Source organism: Petaurus breviceps, unplaced genomic scaffold (genome assembly GCF_028583685.1).
Source record: "Petaurus breviceps papuanus isolate PSGF00001 unplaced genomic scaffold, PetGlider_PUasm1.0 220, whole genome shotgun sequence".
NCBI classification, from domain to species: Eukaryota; Metazoa; Chordata; class Mammalia; order Diprotodontia; family Petauridae; genus Petaurus; species Petaurus breviceps.
This window is the reverse complement of record NW_027185876.1, coordinates 9,238,633-9,259,103: the sequence shown is the minus strand read 5'-3', so window position 1 is coordinate 9,259,103 and position 20,471 is coordinate 9,238,633. Positions and strand designations below refer to the sequence as shown.

General features: G+C 36.8%; 1 protein-coding gene across 13 annotated transcripts in view; it reads left to right on the top strand.

The window, feature by feature from the left end:
* The window catches only part of ADGRL2 (adhesion G protein-coupled receptor L2), a 372,405-nt gene that overhangs the window by 335,907 nt on the left and 16,027 nt on the right, over positions 1 to 20,471 (top strand). For all 13 annotated transcript variants that reach the window (XM_069094616.1, XM_069094613.1, XM_069094615.1 and 10 more), the window contains 4 exons: positions 1,093 to 1,266; positions 2,460 to 2,669; positions 3,704 to 3,924; positions 5,281 to 5,347. In XM_069094616.1, coding sequence (XP_068950717.1) covers positions 1,093 to 1,266; positions 2,460 to 2,669; positions 3,704 to 3,924; positions 5,281 to 5,347 — 672 coding nt within the window. The remainder of the gene's footprint in view (positions 1 to 1,092; positions 1,267 to 2,459; positions 2,670 to 3,703; positions 3,925 to 5,280; positions 5,348 to 20,471) is intronic.

Here is a 20,471-nt window from a genome sequence, read left to right as displayed (position 1 = left end):
GGGGAAGAGAGGAGGAACACCTTTCCATTTGAATTTTAAATGTTGGACTAGGTCAGAGACACAAGTTTATTTAAGTCTATGAACATAAAATTAAATGAGCCTGGTTCAGTGATTATTAGAACTTAAGTGTATTCTTAATGAAAGCTAATTCAGTAATCAACATGAAAATGTAAATGACTCTAATTTGTTTCAGATTGAAAATTAACTCTTACCTTAACAGCAGGATAGCAGAATATCAACTCTTATGGCTTTGCCTGTTTAGTGTGGCAAGTTTAAATGTCAGTGAAAGCATTTAACCCCTGTTTTTTAATTCCAGGCTCTGCTTGGGAAAATGTTTACGAAGCACTGTGAATTAAAAGGTGAAGCAGGGTGAGGAAATGCAGTTTCTCTGCTGTGTCTTGAGTTTACTGCAAACCTCCATCCGAGCTATTAAGTTGCTAGTTAATTGACTGCACTATGTTAGATTGTCTGCAGTCTGTTTAGACTTCCTTGTTATAAGCTGAGAGAGTCAGTTCCCTCACACAGCCAAGTGGATCACCCGAATTGGCACAGGGAAATAAATGTGTGAGGTTACTCCTCTCTCTCTCTCTCTCTCTCTCTCTCCCTTTTTTTGGTAGCTCTTTCAGTGGATTTGCCTGGAGAGGAGCCTTAAGGAGTTGGCTGTGTGATTCAGATTGCTGCTTACATGTCACTTTGAGCTGACCCAAAATGAGCGGAATAGGAGAAATGGATTTTAAAACACTTGGTTCCTAGAGATATTCCTTAGAATATAGTCATAGGTCTAATTTTGTCAGAAAGGGAAAAATGACTCTAATGTGCCATCAGTATGTAAAATCATAAGATGGAAATTGTAATTGTCTAAAATGGGTCTTTGGTAATTTAGAGTACACTTTACAGTGTTTCGGACTATAAAGTCCCTTTTAAGCTAGATGCCTGCCTTGTACAACATAGTCCACAATTTTGCTGATGAAAAACTTTATAGTCCGAAACATGCAAAGTTTAATCTAAATTACCTTTCGCACATATTAAACAATTGCTATAGCCATCTTAGAGTGTAAAATCCTAATTTTATCTTGTCATTTTATTTCCCAGCCTGACAATTATTTCAATGCAAACTGCTCCTTCTGGAACTACTCTGAAAGAACAATGATGGGATATTGGTCTACCCAGGGCTGCAAGCTGGTTGACACTAATAAAACTCACACAACGTGCGCGTGCAGCCACCTAACCAATTTTGCTATTCTCATGGCCCACAGGGAAATTGCAGTAAGTATTTGCACTTATAATGAGTATTGGGAACGTCTCCAGAGATTCCACCCAGCTTGGGAAATAAGTCCGTTCTTTGGGTGTTTGTTGTGACTGAAAACAAAACCAGTTAGTGGGACCTTCTGGAAGTCCCCATAGTGCCCTTCCTTTGCCATATATTTGCTGTACTTTCTCGGAGGCATCTGCCTTTATATTTCTTTCTGTTCTAGCCTTAGCTTTCTTTTCTTCCCCCTAGTGCATTCTTTTCTAAGATTACATTCTTTTTCTCAAATTACACCCGGGTGGAACCACGTTGCACCACATATCCCTCTCTGTTTCCTAATACTTTGCCACTCTGTAATTACATGCATACATAGTACAAGGTAATAGGTGATGAAAAAAATCAGAGGGATTTCTTAAATGTCTTTTAACTTTCTTCCTTGTGCCTAAGTGGGAATAGAACAGAGAAATCCAGGCATTTCTAGGGATGCCTGGAGGACATCAGCTAGACCTTTTGTGGGTGCTGAGCAGCCAGGGTGTATAGGTAATGAGTGATACCCAAGGGATAATTAATAAAATACAAGATAATGACACAAAGGAACGAGAGTTCCTTTAAAACTTTGTCTATTTCTGGGTCTGAAAAATTGGGAGAATACCAGCCTTTTATCCTAGTTACTGTCCTTTGTAGTTCTTTCAGGCTTGGCAGTTTTCAGCAATATGTATTGTCATGATAGGCCTCCTCTGTACTGTCCAGCAACATTTCCAAGTTAAATTTTCCTCTTCTCAACAATACTTTTGATATTAAAAACTATGTAAGACGAGCAAAGCATTGTTATATGATCACAGATTCTTTTGTGCATGGAGACCTGTCCTTATGCCCATATGCAGCCCATGGTAAATCACTTGATCTCACTCTCAGTTTCTTCTTGTAAAATGGGGATAATAATATCTATTATACAGGATTCTTGTGAAGGAACAGTTGAGATAATATACGTAAAGTCCTCTACGGACCAAAAAGTGCTACGCGAGTGTTAGTTATTACTGTTACTATCATTCTGACTTCAGTTAAGCTCAAGTTTTATAAGATAACTTTCCGACAGACTTTTTCTCTTTGGATACGCATGAAATAAGAAACGTTCCAAATTCTCCTGAGGAGAGTAACTCCTCTCACTTGAATCACAGCCCTTGTAATGCTCACCATCTCTCTCTTGCAGTACAAAGATGGAGTTCATGAGTTACTGCTCACTGTTATCACCTGGGTGGGAATCGTCATTTCCCTCGTTTGCCTCGCAATATGCATCTTCACATTCTGCTTCTTCCGCGGTCTACAGAGTGATCGGAACACAATCCACAAGAATCTCTGCATCAATCTTTTCATTGCCGAATTCATTTTCCTAATAGGCATTGATAAGACTGAATACACGGTAAGCTACCCCTATCCCTATTGATCATCATTCTAGGAAAATGACTTTTTGATTTTGATGTGAATTTAAATATGATACTGCCCCCAAGCTATCAAACAAACCACACTATCTCTGATGGGGGAACAATAGGAAGAAAGTTTGACATAGATCAAGACCGACAAGTTAATGATATTTTCATGCATTGAAAATATCAGCCCATCTTGCCCCTTTCTCCCCAACAGCGTGCATGAGTGCTTGCCTATTTCAGAAACATACTTTATTATTAAGTCAGATGATTTGAATAGGACAGATTTGGTTAGTTCTGAAATAAAGAGAGAGCTACTTTCACAAGCTCTTACTTTCTTTACACCAAAGGCTTTATCCAGGGGTGATTCCTGGAGCTTTACCTGTCACTGTGGAATCTATGACACAGCCTGAATTTTAAAATTTGGGGGTTATTTCATTGTGTCTTCACCTGGACAAAGGTGAAACTAAGTTGACTACACATCTGACAGCCAAACTTCCTCATATAGGAATATTTGTCATTTAAAGCAGATAGAGAGACTCCTGACTGCTGCACAGAATTTCAACCAGAAGCTATAAATAATATATCTGCAACCAACTGTTCTATCTAGCCTCATGGACCAAATCCACTACAAGCTTGTTCTGGCAGAATTATCAAGATTTTTTCATAGTGTTAACAACATGCCACCATTGTAATGAAAGGATTACAACGTCATTGAGTAGCTTGTTCCATTAAAGAATGTGCTGTAACTTTTACTACAGTATCAAAAAAAAAAATCAGCACCTGATGAAGTCACCACAAGCTTCAACACTGTATTAAAAGTTTCAGTAACACTATTCACTTGTGGCTTTGAAAATGTCAGGACCCCATGAATAGAATTTCATAGTTGATCCATAGCATGTTTGCCTAATTGTTTGCAGCAATGTGTAGTGTTGCCTAATTTTTAAGAAGAAAATTGTGAGGTTTCCCGTCTCATCTTATCCATTTTTGAAGTGAGGCACCGCCATTGACACTTGTCCTTTCTTTGCAGATCGCATGCCCAATATTTGCAGGCCTCTTACACTTTTTCTTTCTGGCTGCCTTTGCTTGGATGTGCCTAGAAGGTGTACAGCTTTATCTAATGCTTGTAGAAGTGTTTGAGAGTGAATATTCAAGGAAGAAATACTACTATGTTGCTGGCTACCTCCTTCCTGCTACTGTAGTTGGTGTTTCAGCAGCCATTGACTACAAGAGCTATGGAACAGAGAAAGCGTGAGTAATTGAAAGCGACCTGAGTGTTTTTCAAGTGAATAATTTTTTTAAAGCCTGTTAGCTGTCACTGAGGGTCCCTGACAGACTAAAATAGCATCTGAAAGCTTTATTGGGAAGAGAATGGCCATGCCGTACACAGATTACAATCAAGTCTTTTGTAATTTTCTAGGTTCAGAGAATTTCCACTCTGGGAGAGGCAGATTCTAAATTATGGTCTTTCTTTTTTAACACAAAAAATTGACCTGAAACAAATTGGAAAAGTAAATAACTTTTTGGTCTAAAATGGATATTAAGTAAAAATTCTTTTTTAGGTTAAAGTGTCTGACAGGCTTAACCGCTCAGTTTTAAGCTAATGCTTCATTAGTTGCCTTTGTTCAACTGCCCCTCTGGCTAACTCTCACACTGAATCATGATAGAAGAACATTCTATCCCATATGATGTTTTGCTTTGATAATATTTTGTCAGGCAGTTTGAACAGGATTAAAATTAGCCACTGCCTTTTATTTATAAAAAATAGAGATATTTATAGAAAGTGACAGAAGGTAGACGTAGACATGTTTCCAAGGATTTGAGTTGCTAGAGGCATGAATTTGCCTCTCTATACTGTTTACTTTCTCCTTTGATAAAATTAGTTGCTTTATAGAAAATGCTAAGGACTACAAGATAGCTGCTTGATTTTGCAAATGATGAAAGACAAACAAAAGCGGTTCTGCGTAGAGGCAGCAGCGGTATTGGGGAGCAGAAAGTAAAATTGGCTCTGCCTCTTTGACTTGGATACCATACGCATGGAGTGCTTTCCCTTCGGTCCCCTTCCCTTCCCAATTGAGTCATTTTATTTATGTCATACTGTTTTGCAACAGAACATGACATCTGAGCATTCTCTGTCTGTTCTGTTCCATGGGGATAAGCACTTTGCTTGAGATAGATAAAGATAAAAGGCAAATTTTGAAGATTACACAGGGAAGTTGAGAAATACCAAATGGGTTTTTGATGTTGAAGTTCATAGCTCCTTTAGTAAAGCCTGAAATCTTAAAGTGGACAGAGCGCTTTCTTTTATAGTTCCTGTTGTTCTGTTTTCCCCAATAATGGGGAAATGATTCTCGCATTATCGTACGGGAAGGGAATCCGCCTTAACAGAAACTCAGCAAGTATTTAAAGCTCTCCTCACTCAATAAAATGCTTTGCTAGATGGGGAACAAAGACCACTTTTTTGTGGTCATCTTTGCCTACTCTGTATTTGCTTTACAAAGTCACATCTAGAAATAGTGTGTGGAATTTCAAAGTAACATTTTTTCGTTGGAAATATTTGAGGAGCCAAAGAAACAGTGCATAACTCACGTTCTCTCTTTCTCTCAGTTGCTGGCTTCACGTAGATAACTCTTTTATCTGGAGCTTCATTGGGCCTGTTACCTTTATTATTATGGTAAGAATGCTTTTCCCATCCACCCGCTCCCCTCCAGCCCTTCCTTCCTTCTTGCTATAGTAATGATGCTTTCGTGTACGAATGTGCTTCATGTCAAATCATTCATTATCAGACACTTTTAACAATTTTTAATTTTGTGCATCTATGGCTTAATACTGTATACTTTTTAAAACAAATAGGTGTTGTCATTGTATTCTACATATTCAAATAACTACTTAACTTACATATGTTTGATAAGTATTCTTCTTGTATACTTCCATCCTTTTTTCCAACTCTATCTTGGTTTTAGAAGAATACACTAATCTAATTAGACACACATATACACATGCAAATACGTATGTGTATGTGTATACACGAATATAAGTATGCCATCAGAGCCATTTGGATCAATGTGGTACATATGGAAATTAATTTTGTTATGGAACAGAACAAGCCAAGTACATATTTTAATTAGTCTTTTGACCAGAGAGAACACTTTTAGGAATCCTCTTTCCCAAGCCCTCCTGATTTTATCTTGAGAAAATGTTCTTTGAACTCTTTCTTACACCATCACCATTGCAAATCCTGCTGCACCCAGAAAGCAGGATATTAGAGAAAAAAGGGTAAATATCAAATTTGTGTTTCTCATTTATGTTGGAGTTTTATGTTCAGGTGATTCCTTTAGATGAACATCTTTAGCGTCAGTTTCTTTCTGAGTGCATAAGGAGATTATAGAAAAGAGTTAAGAATATTTTGTAAAATACTTATTAGGCAAAAAAAATACACAGAATAATTTCTAAATACATTAATAAAACATTTACTTTTCACATTTTTTAGAAGGGTGAAGAGGAAGGATAATATTTATCTTGGAAGAAATATGAGTTTTAAGTCATTTTGTATATGGAATGAAATGAAGTTAAAAGTTGTTTCCTAGTTGTAAAACTGTAAATTTTTATATTCCTTATCTAACTTTGACTAATAAGAAAACTTTTTTTTAAACTTCCTCCTTTTATTCAGTCCATATTCAGAGAGAGACAAAAATTGGCAAAGACATATAAGCAAACTATCTCAATTTGTATATTTGAATTTTAGATTTTATCTCTATGTTTGGCGTTGTGTGGATTCAGTCTATACATAGTAGTAAAAAAGAAATGAAAATTATTTTAAATATTTTTAATTTAGGGAAGGGAGTATATTGGGAGTTGTGAGTGATGTAGAAATAAAATATATTAATAAAATTGTTTATTTTAATGATAGGGGCTATTGTGATTGCATGACCTCCAAGGTTCTAAACCTATGATTCCTTTATTAAGAGGAGGAAACTGAGGCTCAGGGAGGTTTAATTTTCTGCCTCGTCAAACAGTTAGATGTCATGTCAGAATCCCCTAATAAAAAACAAGCTATGAGTTAACTGTATCAGATAACAAGCTATGTGAATATCTAATTCTCTTAACAGAGGAAAAAAAATATGACATAAATTATAACTTAGGAAGTCATTTCTCTGGGCCAAGTTTTAAATAGTATTTTTCTTGAACAGCATAACAGCATTAAAGTTAGGTCTTTTCTTTTCTGAAATTAATTTAATTTGGTATTATTTCTCAAACTTCTTTGGAGTGGAAATCAGGAACCTGATTTACCACTAACATCATATATGCCCTTGAGAAGTGATTTCATATCTCTGTCCTTCCATTTTCTTATCTCTCAAAAGAGGAAGTTATTCTATGTCACCTAGGAAGTTTAATGATTCTGTAATGCAATAAAATGAAAATAATCTCGGGAAAAAAAAGGCTTGAACTCACAAATGTTTTAATTAAAATATATTAATATGGAGTAATAGAACAAGTAAACTATCACAAAACTGACTTCATTTAATCGGTGCATATCCTTACAAAATCATAGAAGTGAAAACTGAAAAGGACCTTAGCTGCTACCATCTAGTCCAGTCTATACCAGAAGAATCTATATTACAACACAGAACTTTAGTCATTAAGATATATTTTATACATATACTTTTAAGCTAAAGAATTACATGCTATAACATATGACCTTAATTGTGTGTGTGTGTGTGTGTTCAACTGGAAAAAATATATTAGCAGTCTGAGGAACACTTGAGAAAATATCTAGGATTTTCAAAGTTGTCTAATCAGTGGCATACTTCCCATCAGAGGTATCAAACACACCTCTGCCCAATGGACAGCATTCGTCAGTGGGACCAGAACTATATTAAAATGCACCTGGAAAATATTTAACAGAATAAATAAAAATCAATTGGTCAGTCTTCTCCTGCAGGGATCCTTATATATGACTTAGTGACTCTTTTCCATTTGAGTTTTGCACCTCACATATATAACAATATATAAGCAGAGGGCTGTCTGGATAATGCAGGCAAACCACAAAAACCTTTCTTTCCTTTTAACAAAAATAGTATCTAATATGATGCAGTGACATCCATAAAACTATCTCCTTTGTGGGTCTTTTTTTTTTAACACATCCTTAAACATACATACATACATGCATGCATGCATGCATGCATACATACATACATAGAAGAAGAAATTTTAGAATAAAACAAGACATCTGATCATTTACATGTACTATTATTTCTCCCTGCTCCCCTCTATTATCCTCCCCCCCAAAAAAAAAACAAAACAAAAACCAAACAAACCTATTAAATACATGACCTGGGACTAGCACTTACCTACTGAACCTCAGTTTCCTCATCTATAACATGATAGGGTTGGGCTAGATGATTTCTGAGGTTCCTTCCATCCCTTGATTATTTATAAATAGTCTGTTCCCCAAAATTGAATTAATAAAATGCCTCCACACAAAGAAGGATTATATTAAATAAATCAACATTATCTATTCACATATATTGTGTTGCAATTTGTCCTTGTGTCTCTAATAATAAATACTTGCTTTTACAATGCTAAATTTTTTTTTCCTTGTAGAGTTTGGCCTTGGGCATTGCTAAGGGCATTTATATTTGCACCTATCCAAGTCAGAATAAGAATAAAGGTGAAGGGTGTTTAATCATGTTGCCCATGTTCAGTACGAGTCCACTGTTATTTATTGGCTGTGTCATTATTATCCTCTAGCAAATCATTTTGACTGAGATGTGAAAGGCCTTTGGGAGCAGTATTCCCAACTCCCCACCCTTACCCCCCCCCCCCCAAAATGTAACAGCAGGTAGCAATCACAGTACAGTTCCTGGGAGTAATTCTTCTCCTGCAATTGGTTTGTCCTCTAATCGTCCCAGAACAGAGCAAAACAGAGAGAAGTACAGTGCCGTAAATAGTATCTTGAGTATAACTGGAGAGGATCCCTGCTCTACGGTAGCATATTCACCATTGTTGGCACACACACAAAAATAGCTTAACAGCAGTAACCCACACCCCATCATTTATTTGTTTTTGTGCCACAGTATCGTGTTTGGTCTGATACATCTCTTGCTCCTATAATGGGTGGTATTACCCTATTAGAAAATATCACGTTCTGCTTTCCTCCTCTCTGAGCTTTCCCGGGTCTACTCGGTCATGTTAAAATCAGTAAATGCTTTTAGATCACAAGGATTCTGTGAAGGAATGGAAGGCTCTGAAGAAGACAAACCTTCCCACTTTTGCATTTCTATAGTATGATATGCCTATGGGCACCCAGGGTTATTATATCTATGAGAAAAGATCATGTAAGTAATGAGCGATGGGAAACCATTAGTATGCCTGAAATGGTTTAATGAAAGCTTGGATCATGACACGTCAGGAGCTGTTCTTATCATTTGGACAGCTCCATCTGCATCTTTAATAATTAATTCAGTTCAGTAAGAGTTCAGCTCGCACACTCATTTAGAGAACCCCTCTCTGGCTGCCAGTCCCAGGGAGAAATCGGCTTCTGCATGGCTACCAGCAAAGATCTGTAGATCCAAGCGCAGTTTGAGAGCTGCATTTGCCAGGTAGCAAAAGCTCGAGGGAGGACAAAAAGGGTCAGAGCATGTGTGGTTCAGTGAGGTTACTTCAGAGGGGTGTTTCTGTTCTTCTGTCTTATCATATCCATGTCAGCACTGCAGGCTGGGCATGGCGAATTTTAAGCTGCTAAGCTCAGGCGTACGTGATTCAATTGAGCAGGCTGATGGCTAGAAAACAAACAGGGCTCTCCTATAATCTCTGGTCAGAAGAGCCCCTGGTCTTCTGACTCCTTTGTAGCCCTCTGTTCATGCACGCTTTCGGTGGGTAAAAAAAGGTCTAGCCAGCCAGTCAGTCAGTAGGGAAGCTTGATCCTTATGGGGAGTTCTAATAAATTATGCCAGCAGAGGTTATTTCAACAATAATTTATGAAATTACAGGATTTCCTGAGGTTGCTGAGAGGTTCTTTCCATTAAAATACAGGGAAAATATTTCTTCCTCCTGACTTTCTCTCACTTAGGTCCATCTAGTTCTGTTCAGATAGATATGCAATCAATTTTTCAGATGTTTGCATGTCGATAGAATATACACATATGTGGATAGTTGAAATCTTTCCACGATTATTTATGGTCAAGATTAGCTCATTAATCTCCAAAGATAACCAAGCAAGTAGCTAAACAAATACCACGATATGTGGGATCACTGGCCAAAGAAAAAGGTCCTTCCAGTAAGGGGATGAAAAGGAGAATGGGTCACAAGCAAGCAGACCTGAACATCCCCTAGAATGAGTAGGACAAGCTGCTTGAGACAAAGGGCATAATTAACTCTGTGAGTGGGGGAGGGATTTATTTTGCACCCTAACCCACTGAAATGCATTCTTCTAATTTACAAGAACATTTATGTCCCCAGGAACATACATACATATCATTAGCCTAAAAATGCATACATATTTTTGTAAGGTTTGCATGTGTATGCACATGTTCTCTTAATGAAATTATGGCTTTTAAGAAACAAGTTGTCAATGACTTGAAATAGCACCGGCTTAAGTAGATTTTGTTTTCTTTGCCAAGGAAGCGGGGGAGTTTTTCAGGTAACATAGATTGGCTTCACAGCCTTCCCTTCCACTCTTCTCCCTGTCCCCAGCCTTCAATAATATGAATAAATTAAAGTCAGGTCATACGTGAGGATCAGCTGTAGTAGCTAGAGGGCTTTAGAATGAAAAAGACCTAGGTTCCATTGTCCAACACATACTCTGTGTGTGACCCTGGCCAAGTCACTTAAACTCTTAGTTAAATCTCAATAGTTATAGAGTATTTCTAGATTAGCAGCTCCCTATACTGATGAAAAGACAGATCTCACCATTTTCCTCCCCACCTGCACCCCCTAAAGAAAAAGGGGAGGGCAGCATGCTAATTCATTATAAAACAAAACGTTATTCTGTTATTCATCATCATCTGTACAAATTATCCTTTTTAATCTATAAACACAAATGTACAGAATTGGGGCTTTACTTGGAAATGTTTTGAAATTGTTAACTTGCAAGTTTTGACAGTTTAGCTACGCTTCCCTTTAATGAAAACTGGACATCTGATACATTGTCTTCTTCTACACCCTTCCTCCTTTCCTCCTTTCCTCTCTTTCAGTTTGAGGGAGCAATCCATTTTAGCTCTTTGATGTATCTCCAAGACAGGGAGGGATTTGGAGCAGAATGAGGAAAGTAAACCTTTGATAATTCCTGATAGGAATCCATTGACCACTTATACTTTCTGTATTCTAAGAACAGCAGCAGCAGCAATGATGATCATGATAATATTAATCACCTCTTGTAGAATGTTGATTTGATTCATCTCATAAATCCTGTATCTGCCCTATCTTTCTCACATTTCTGTTCTTTTCACCCTTAGGTTGGTACATTTGATTTTTATTAGATATGGTCATTTGTATTCTTGAAAGTCAGGCTAAAAAAAAGAGCTAGAAGACAGACATCAAAATAAGAAAGGAGAAAAAATAGTCTGAAGGGGTCAAACTCTTACTTTTTTTTTTGTGCCATGGAGCTCATTGGCATGCTGATAAAACCTGTAGATCCTTTCTGAAAATAATGGTTTTTTAAAAATAATTGACAGTTGAAGTGAATGTTGAATTTCAGTTAGCTGTAAATAAAAATAAAGATTATTTTTTTTTCTGTGTCCAAGTTTATGGACGTTCCCTGAAATCTTTCCATGGGGCCCCTTGCATGTCTGTGGACTTCAAACCCCTGGTCTGAGGGAAAGAGAGCCAGTAATGGCAATGGTTTTTGTTTGTTTTTAAACTCTAAACATTGAAACATGGGAAATAAACATCCAAAGTTTGATGCCATTTTTTTAAACAGGGTTTTTTTTTTTTTTTTTTTTACTATTTTTGAAGTACTAGTGACAGAGATATAGACCCAGGAGAAATCAAATTAGGAGGGCTAGTAGGTAGAAGTAAAGGGGGGAATAAAACATGGAATAAGACTAGATCTGTACAACTCTGATTTTGCTACTGTTTCTCTGCCAGGGAGAATAGTCTTTGGGCTGTAAAGGATAGGAATAAAGTGGCTAATAGGGATTGATGTCTAAGAATCTTTATTAGTAAGAGAGCACCTAGCTACCCACAGAAAGTACAGATTCTCCAACCCAGATAAACTTCACCATTGGCAACCAGTTGGTGGAGGTGAGTGCCAAGGCTTGGTCAGTGGTAGAAAGATAATTGACTCATGTCTTGGTAATCATAACCAACAATTTTGGAGAATAGGAGGGCTGTTGAAGTACCAGAAAAAGGCAAATGTTGCCTTGATTTTCAAACAGGAAGAGAAAGGAGTATGAAATCTTGAAGTCAGTCTTACCTTGATTTAATTAATTTCCTGGCAGAATTCTCTAGTGCATCATGAGAGGGAAGGTTAGTAAACATTGACAAAAGAAAGTGGTGATCCAAAAGAATTTTGCATGACTTTATCCAGACCAGAACAACAATTGCTAGCTTTAAAGTTTATAAAACACCTTCATTTATATTATATCCTTTGACCCTTTTAGACTTATTAAATAGAGGCTGTTATTATCCCCATTTAACAGATGAGAAAGCTGAACTTGAGAGGTTAAGTGACTTGCCCAGGATCACACAGCTAGTAACCATTCAGAGATGAAATTTGAACTCAGGTCTTTGTAGCTGCATGTCCAGAATTGTATTACATCATTAAAAAAAAAAAACTAGATCAGTAGATTGGGGGATACTGTTGATATAGTTTACCTGTTTTTTAGTAAACCTTCTTCTAAGCTTTCATATTATAATTGAGAGGCCAGACTCCAAAAAAAATGTAGTCATTATTGATTTGGGATAATTGGAAGGAAGTTTCTACTCAACTGGCCCTAGGATCTGTACTTGGCCCTAGGGTACTTAACGATTTTACCAATGACTTAGATAAAGGTAAATGATAGCTGCTTACCAAATCTGCAAATGAAACCAGTTTGGAAAGGACTGCTAACATGCCTGCTGACAGGATCCAGAAAGAAGTCGACAGCCTTGTTCTTCATGCAAAATTGAACATGATGGAATTTGAAAGAAATGCATGTACAGTCTCGAGACAGCATGATATAGAGAACTGACCTTGGAAATGAGAAGACCTCCATGATGCATATTGACTGTGTCCTCTTGGGCAAGTCACTAAACCTCTTCAGAGCCCTGGGCAACTCTCATTTGCAGGGTAGATGCAGGTCTGCATTGCCTTTGCTCCTGAGAAGTTTCCTATACTAATGAAATTACCAGTCTGCTATGCCTGTGCTCTTAAATTGGATTAAAAATCACTTTACCAGAGCAAGGGGGAGGAGGTATGGCCAGAAATTAGTTTGTCTAGAGAAAGATCTTGGCTGTTGTAGGACATCAAAAGCTCACTATGGGTCAACAGTAGATTATGGCAACCAAAAAACCAGTATGATTTTGGACCGAATTACGAAAAGAATGGTTTTCAGGACTAGGGAGGCAGTACTCTATGTTAACTCTCCTTTGGTCCAACAACTTTTGGAACATTATATTCAGTCCTGTGTACTGCACCATTGAAAAGATGTTGAATGTGACTGGGGGTAGGAGGCAGTGGGTTCAAATTCAGTTATTACCTGTGTGTTACTTAATCCCTAAGTTGCCTCAACCATAAAATGAGTGGCTGGATGGTAAGACCTGGAAGCTTCATTTTAACTCTAAATCTCTATCATTCTGTGATTAAAAGAAGGATGGTTAAGAGCCTTGGGATTCTGGTATCTCTCAATATTGTGTTTTTTTCATGTTTAAAATCATCTACCTTTTTCTTCCAACAAATTTTTATTGATATCTTTTTTTAAGCTATCACTTAATATTTCTCAATGCATTCTTCAGTATTCCTCTCTCAGAGAAACCACCCTTGTAAAAGGCAGCAGAAAAGAGGGAAAGACAGTTCAGCAAAACTAAACATTATTAAGCACCTTCTAGGTGTTAGGCAACATGCTAATTATATAGAGAAGCAGAAGATATTCCCTGTGTTCAAGGATCATGAGTCTCAGTTAACCCCCCACCTTCTGCAAGAATCCTTTCCTAACCTCCCCTTAATTCTCTTGCCTTTTCTTCTGTTGATTTTCTCCATTTTATCCTGTTTGTATGGTTCGTACATAGTTTTTTTGCATGTTGATTCTCTCATCAGAAGGTGAAGAACCTGTCTTTTGCCTTTCTCTGTGTCCCCAGTGCTTAGGACAGTGTCTGGCACATAGTAGGTATTTAATAAGTATTGCTTGACCAACTAGCTGACACATCCTGATTTCTAGGGAAAATATTCCTCATTTTAATTGTTAAAATTAAGATAATTTAATTGTTAAAAGTAAATGTTACCTTCAGAGATATTCAGTTTGTCATTCAGATCTGCTATTTTAAACACTATGTGTATTAGTCCATTTTTTTTCTTTGTATGTCAAATTGTCTTATTTTTTACCTCTTTTCAAATTACAGGTATATTCTTATTCACTCTCTAGTTTTTCTTGTTCTGTGGAGACAGGAATGATGCACAATGTCCTGTCTGATTGGGCTTTTACAAAATGGCACTATTATTGCCAAATTTTGTACTCACTCCTTCAAGAACCATAAAATCATGGAGTTTGAGTCATAGTCAACCTTAGTGATCATTTAGTTACATTCTATCTTTATGTAATAGATGATGAAAATTAAGGCTGGTTTTTTCAACCAAACTTTATTTTAAATAAGAAATTTTTTTACTGTATCTCCTTAAAAGAACTAATCCTGTTTCTTAGAGGTATTTCATATTTCACATTTATAGAAAATATACTAGAGAATATTTTACCTTTGGGATCATCAAATTACCATTTCATCTCAACAGCAAGTTATTTAAATTTAAGCTCTTTGAAGGCAAGGTCTGCCCTAGCACATAGCACAATGTCCTTCATATAGTAGGTATATAAGAAATGTAGGTGTATTGTGTGTGTGTGTGTGTGTGTGTGTGTGCGTGCATGCATAGTAGTATATATAGTATAGTAAGTAAGTATAATAAATGTTGATTGGATAGGATTGAAATAAAAATATTCAGATCATTACCTGGCCAAAAGAAAAAAATTTCCATCTACCTAGAAGGAATCCAGGGTAAAATATCATTATATCCTGTACAGTATGACAGGAAATATATGGTAGGGAAAGTATAGCAGGGAATGGTTGAGGAATCTGAAAAGAGGAATGCAAGAAATGACCCAGAGTTGTGTTACATCTTAGCTTCCTGAGCTGATCATGTGTGGAATGCCAGGGCATCCTGGCAGTTGGCAAACCAGGCAGCAATCACAGATAAAGTGGCCTTTTCTAAAATAGCATCTATTTCTTTAGGTCAGAAGCTATAAAACATAGCAGCTCTTCCTGCAAATCAAAGGAGTTAGATCTATGAGTGCATGCATACATTTTGCTTATTTTCTGTCCCATTCCAAGGCACCTACAAGTTTCGTTCAGATGCTGTTTTTTTCCATTAAGATTTACTTGATCTTTCCCTGAGGTGTGTACAAACCAAATTAATTCCATTATGTTCCATCATATTTGCCATTAAAAAGTAATAATGATAATAAGATCTCTTTAAGCAATGCTTTAAGATTTGCAAAGTGCCTTAAATATAGCCAACTAAAGGCCTTACCTTTAAAGGGCCAAGGTCTTCTTCCATGGCATGTGGGCCCATCTCCAATTATCGTGATCCGTATCTGGCCACTGGACCCAGATGGCTCTGGGGGAGAAAGCAAGGCTGGTCAATTTATACAGCCCTCCCTCACTTAAATCCAGTTAACTTGCATGTCATGGCATCACCTCCATGATGTCAAGACCCTCTGTGGGAACAAAAGACAAACGCTACCACCACCACATCCCTGGACATGAGTTCTTTGGCATGGGAACTGCCACGTGAGGAAGCTCCTTCTGCCTATGTTACTGGGGCTGTCTGTGAAATCTCTAGTCTTAAGTGTGGCCTAAAAGCACAAAGCATTCAATGCAGATTTGTTCAGGCTGAGCCATCCGATATGTGTCAGACATGGGATTTGAACCCAAGACTTTCTGGTGCTCTAATCAGTTCACAAGGCAGCTTCTTGGCATTTATTTCTCACAACGCTGGGAGGTAGGTGCTGTCATGATCCCGATTTTGCAGATAAGGAAACAGTTTGAGAAATGAGAACTGACTTGCCCAAGGTCACACCCTAAGTAAGTTTCTGAGTCAAGATTTGAACTCTGTTCTTCCTGACCTCAAATCCATTGTTCTCCCTTCTAGTATAAAATATTGTCAGACTGATTCTTTTTGTTCAACTCTACTCAAAACCCTTTTATCCTTTAGTCTCCTTTAAACAGGTGTTCCCTGTCTCTCTTCTTTATTCTCTCCCTTAACAAACAATTTCATTCAGTATTGTGACTTTAGCAATCAACTGTAAGATGGTTATTTTCAAGAGATCACTTTTTAATCCTTCAAATGGATGTATAAATGTTATTGTTTGTATTTTGATTTTCAGATCTAAGTGTCTAATTTTAAAGTATCTCTTGATTTCTATCCTTGTGGGGATTTTAAACTGCCTATGGAATATCTCCTTTAGGGATGTCCCACCACTCCTCTCTTGAGCTTATCAACAAACTAGCTTTTTATCTTTTCCCATAATCCTATCCTTAATTAATAATATCCTTAATTAAAACCTCCCTATTTCTGCAACCGATGTTACTGTTTAACCCAGTCTCCCAAGAGTGAAACCTTGGTGCTGTCTCTGACCAGTTGACCAGTTAAGACCAGTTGGCCATGTTAGTCAAGAAGGGCCTGAACAAAGGGACCCCTGAGATAACCCTTCCAACTTAAACATTTTGTGATTCTTTGATATCTCAAATCTTTTCTGTCGGTCCTTTCCTTCCTTTCCCAATACCTCCTCCCAATTTGGGCCTTTTTTGCTTGGTCCAATTTAATAGCCTTCTAAGAGATAACCTCACCTTCTCTTTCCTCCAAACCACTTTCTATAATATTGCCAGACTAATTTTTTCCTATGCAGAGGTAGAACTAGTCATGTCATGCCGTGCCTTTAATTCTCTGTTGACTCTTAAATTGCCTATTTAGTAAAATTATCTCTCCTTTGATGGACTTTCAAAGCCTTCAGCTATATAGCAACACCTTGACTTCATAGCCTTCTATCATACCACTCCTGTCCAGGGAGGTGATGCAGTGACTTGAATCAGGAAAACTTGCATTCTCATCCTTCCTCAGATATTCAACCCCTGCTTTTTCCTCAGTTTCCTCATCTTTAAAATAGCGCCTGCTTCAAATGAGATACTATTTAGAGGAACTGTCTTAGAGAGCTATCTAAATGCTATTATTATTAACTCACCTTCTTGCCTTTGTTCTTCTCTCCTCCATTCTTGAAATCACCACCTTTTTTTTTCCCATTCTGAATTCATACCTGCTCTTGAAAGCCTGATGCAAATGTTACCTCTCTGTGAAACCATACCTGATCAATTTTTTGGTAAACATCTTTCTGTCTTATCTCTACTTGTAATAATAGTAGTTATTTTATAGCACTTTAAGGCTTGCAAAGGGCTTTGCATATGTTAACACGTGAATTCTGTACATGTTCATTTTGTGTATATCTCTCTCCCTATTGGATCATAAACTATAGATGCAAGGACAGTGTTTATGAAGCCTTTGAATCTTTGTAATGATTTTTGTGGCCTCTCTTGTCCAGTGCCCACTGGGCTCTATCATACTATTTACTCAATGAGTATTTAACTGAAAATGAATAAACATCACTTTTTAACTGTCAATATAAAGAATAATTCACTTATCAGTGTCCCATATTTATATTTCAATATAATGTTCTTCATGTTAATCATATTTGTTGAATTGTTTAGCTAAAATTAGCTAAATTCCACTTATATCTCTCATTTAATTTTTGATTTACCACTTTAATTTTTGCCTGCCTGAGAAAATCCTGGCCTACAGTTCTAAATATCCCATGAACATATCAGATAATGCACATCTCAGCTCTCTAAGTTTTAATGTGGTTTTATCTACTTGAAATCTTATCCATTGTGGGCAGAATCTTCTCTTCCGCTGAGACATACACATTAATATGTGTAGATATGGATATGGAGAAATATATCAAATCTGCGCAAGACTTGTTTCCCAACTTTAACACATCTCCTTTTTTCTTTGTAACCTTCTCTTCATCACAGTCTAAAGTTTCTATGATACTCACAGTATGTTTTTCTACTACTAAGAGCTAGTTTAGGAATTGTTTCCCTCATGTCATTGAGACCAAAAGGGGCAAAGATCAGACAAATGAAAGAAAGCACACTTTATAGAGGACAGTAATGTTTCACTTTTCCAGTGGAGTAGTAGAAGACACCCTCAAATATCTTGGTGTTTTGGGTTTTGGTTTTTTTTTTTTGGTGGTACAGGGGATCTTCTTCTACTTAAAGTCAAAAGACTCAGCTTCATGCCCCATCTCTGATACTTCCTACCTGTGAGCAAATCCCTTTACCTCCCTCAGCCTCAGTTTCGTGAGCCATAAGATGAGGTCCCTTCCCATCTTTAAATCTGTGTCCTTCATGGGGAAATCCCTTACTTAGACCTTCTTGCTTTTAAAACTCATTTTTAAATTTGGAATAATCTTAGTTCCTTCAGTCAATTCAATTTGCACTGATATTTATCAAGCACTTGATAATATATATAAGGGGCATGAGGCCTAAGGAAAACCTTGTTCAGTTTTCTTGACCTATCTGGAGCAACCTACTTGAGGTCCCACATTGTTGGCAATCTCATATAGTTAGATTTTAGTTCCTTGTTTCCATTTTCCTGTAGCTTATTTTACATTTTTTTAAAAGCTAATTTATCCTTCAACTATGAGGAAACCAGAGGGACAGAATTAAGAAAACCTGAGTTTGAATCTTGCCTCCAGTGCTCAAAAGTGTTGTGACCTTCAGCAGGCAAATCAGTTAACTTCTATCTCAGTATCCTCATCTGAAAAAAACAAAAATAATAATGGCACCTACTTCCTAGGCTTTTTGAGAGGATTGAATGAGATAACACACAAAGTTCTTTGCAAGCCTTAAAGCAATATATAAATGCTAACTGTGAATAATAATAATAATTTTCCCTGATTCATTTTTCCATGTTTTGTATGGATATCCACTTTTTCTCTAAGGTCTATACATTTCCTAGTTTGCCTGATACCTAAAAATGTTTGACAGAAGCAGAGTCTACTGTTTCCTGTAAGATAAAAACCAAAATTGTTATGCCACTGATGCAAAGTTTCTTTCATATATTTATGGCTTAAAAGTTTTTGAAGAGTTAGTAATCCTGTTAATAGGCAGCGTGATGAACCTGCAACTTGCAGGAAAACCTGAGCAAATACACAAGAGCTTGGTATGTCTCTGTACCCAGAGGCGGCCTGTCCAAACCCTTCAGACCAAATTAGAAAAGCTTGGGACATCTTTGTGCATGTTTGCTTATAGTTATGAAAATCTGTAAAACCAGAAATATGGAACATAGGGGTCAGCACATTTTATCTGCCCGTCTTTCCCCAAGAGCTTAAATCATCTTCTTAGTTACTTTTTATCCCATTCCTGATCATGATGGATAATTTAAGGTATTAATAAAATGCTATAATACATAAGGCTTAAATTCCTATTTTCTAAATGTGACTGAGTAAATTTTAAATTAAAAAAAAACAACAAAACTGTGACTCGGGTTACATTTGGGGATATGATGCTAGAAGTATAATCTCTCAGTTGTTAAAATCTCAGAAATTGTATTCATTTGTTTTTAACCTCTCTTGGTATAACTCACTGGGGATAGCTTTCCGAGAAGGAGTTCAGAGGAATAAATATTTTAACAAAGCTGCTTTCAGAATAATCCAGTAATAAGGTTGCTGATTTTTTTTTCATTTTTTGGCACGAATAAATATCTAAGGAATTAATTTAACCAAAAAAAAACTTTATTTAAGAACCTCTTTTGTCTTCAAGTAATTAACGGTGGTTGGAACACTGTCTGCAGACATATGCAAACTATTCCCATTAACCTCATTTTCTCTCTTCGGAGGGAGTTCTCTATCTAGGGGCATTTCTGTGGCATAGTCGTTAGAAAGCTAGCGGGGATGGGTTTGGGGGGCATGGAGAGCTCTTGTGGTTTATTCAGAATTAATCATTGGACCTTTACCATTTAGAGTATTGACTTTATCTCAGTTTACTTGATAACAAAATGTTATAGTAATATAGGCTTTTTCATGCAGTTATTGTGAAGATGATGTGTCTAAATGTTATTACCATTTATGAATAGTTGCCTTTAGCTTGATAGGTAAATTTGACTTATTACTTAATCTTGTTTCAAAACCATTTATAAATGTCAAATTAAATATGAATATATATGTTCATATTGAATTCAATATATATGTGTGTATGTGCATATATATGTATATTTTTTAGCATAATTGTATAATTCTCTCTATACATACGCATTATAGTAGATGGATGTGACCCATGGAGTCAGGAAGATATGGGTTCAAATCCAGCCTCTGACACATATTAGCTATGTAATTGAGCCTGGAGGTACCACGAAAGTAACTCTGATACTCTTAAGTTATTAAGAAGAGTTGCTGATCTCCATGGATAGAGTGCACTTTCATTTTCATAATGGTAGTTCACAGAACCCAAGTCCTCAACCTTTTACCCTTCCTAGCCCTCTGGTCGTGTGTGTGTGTGTG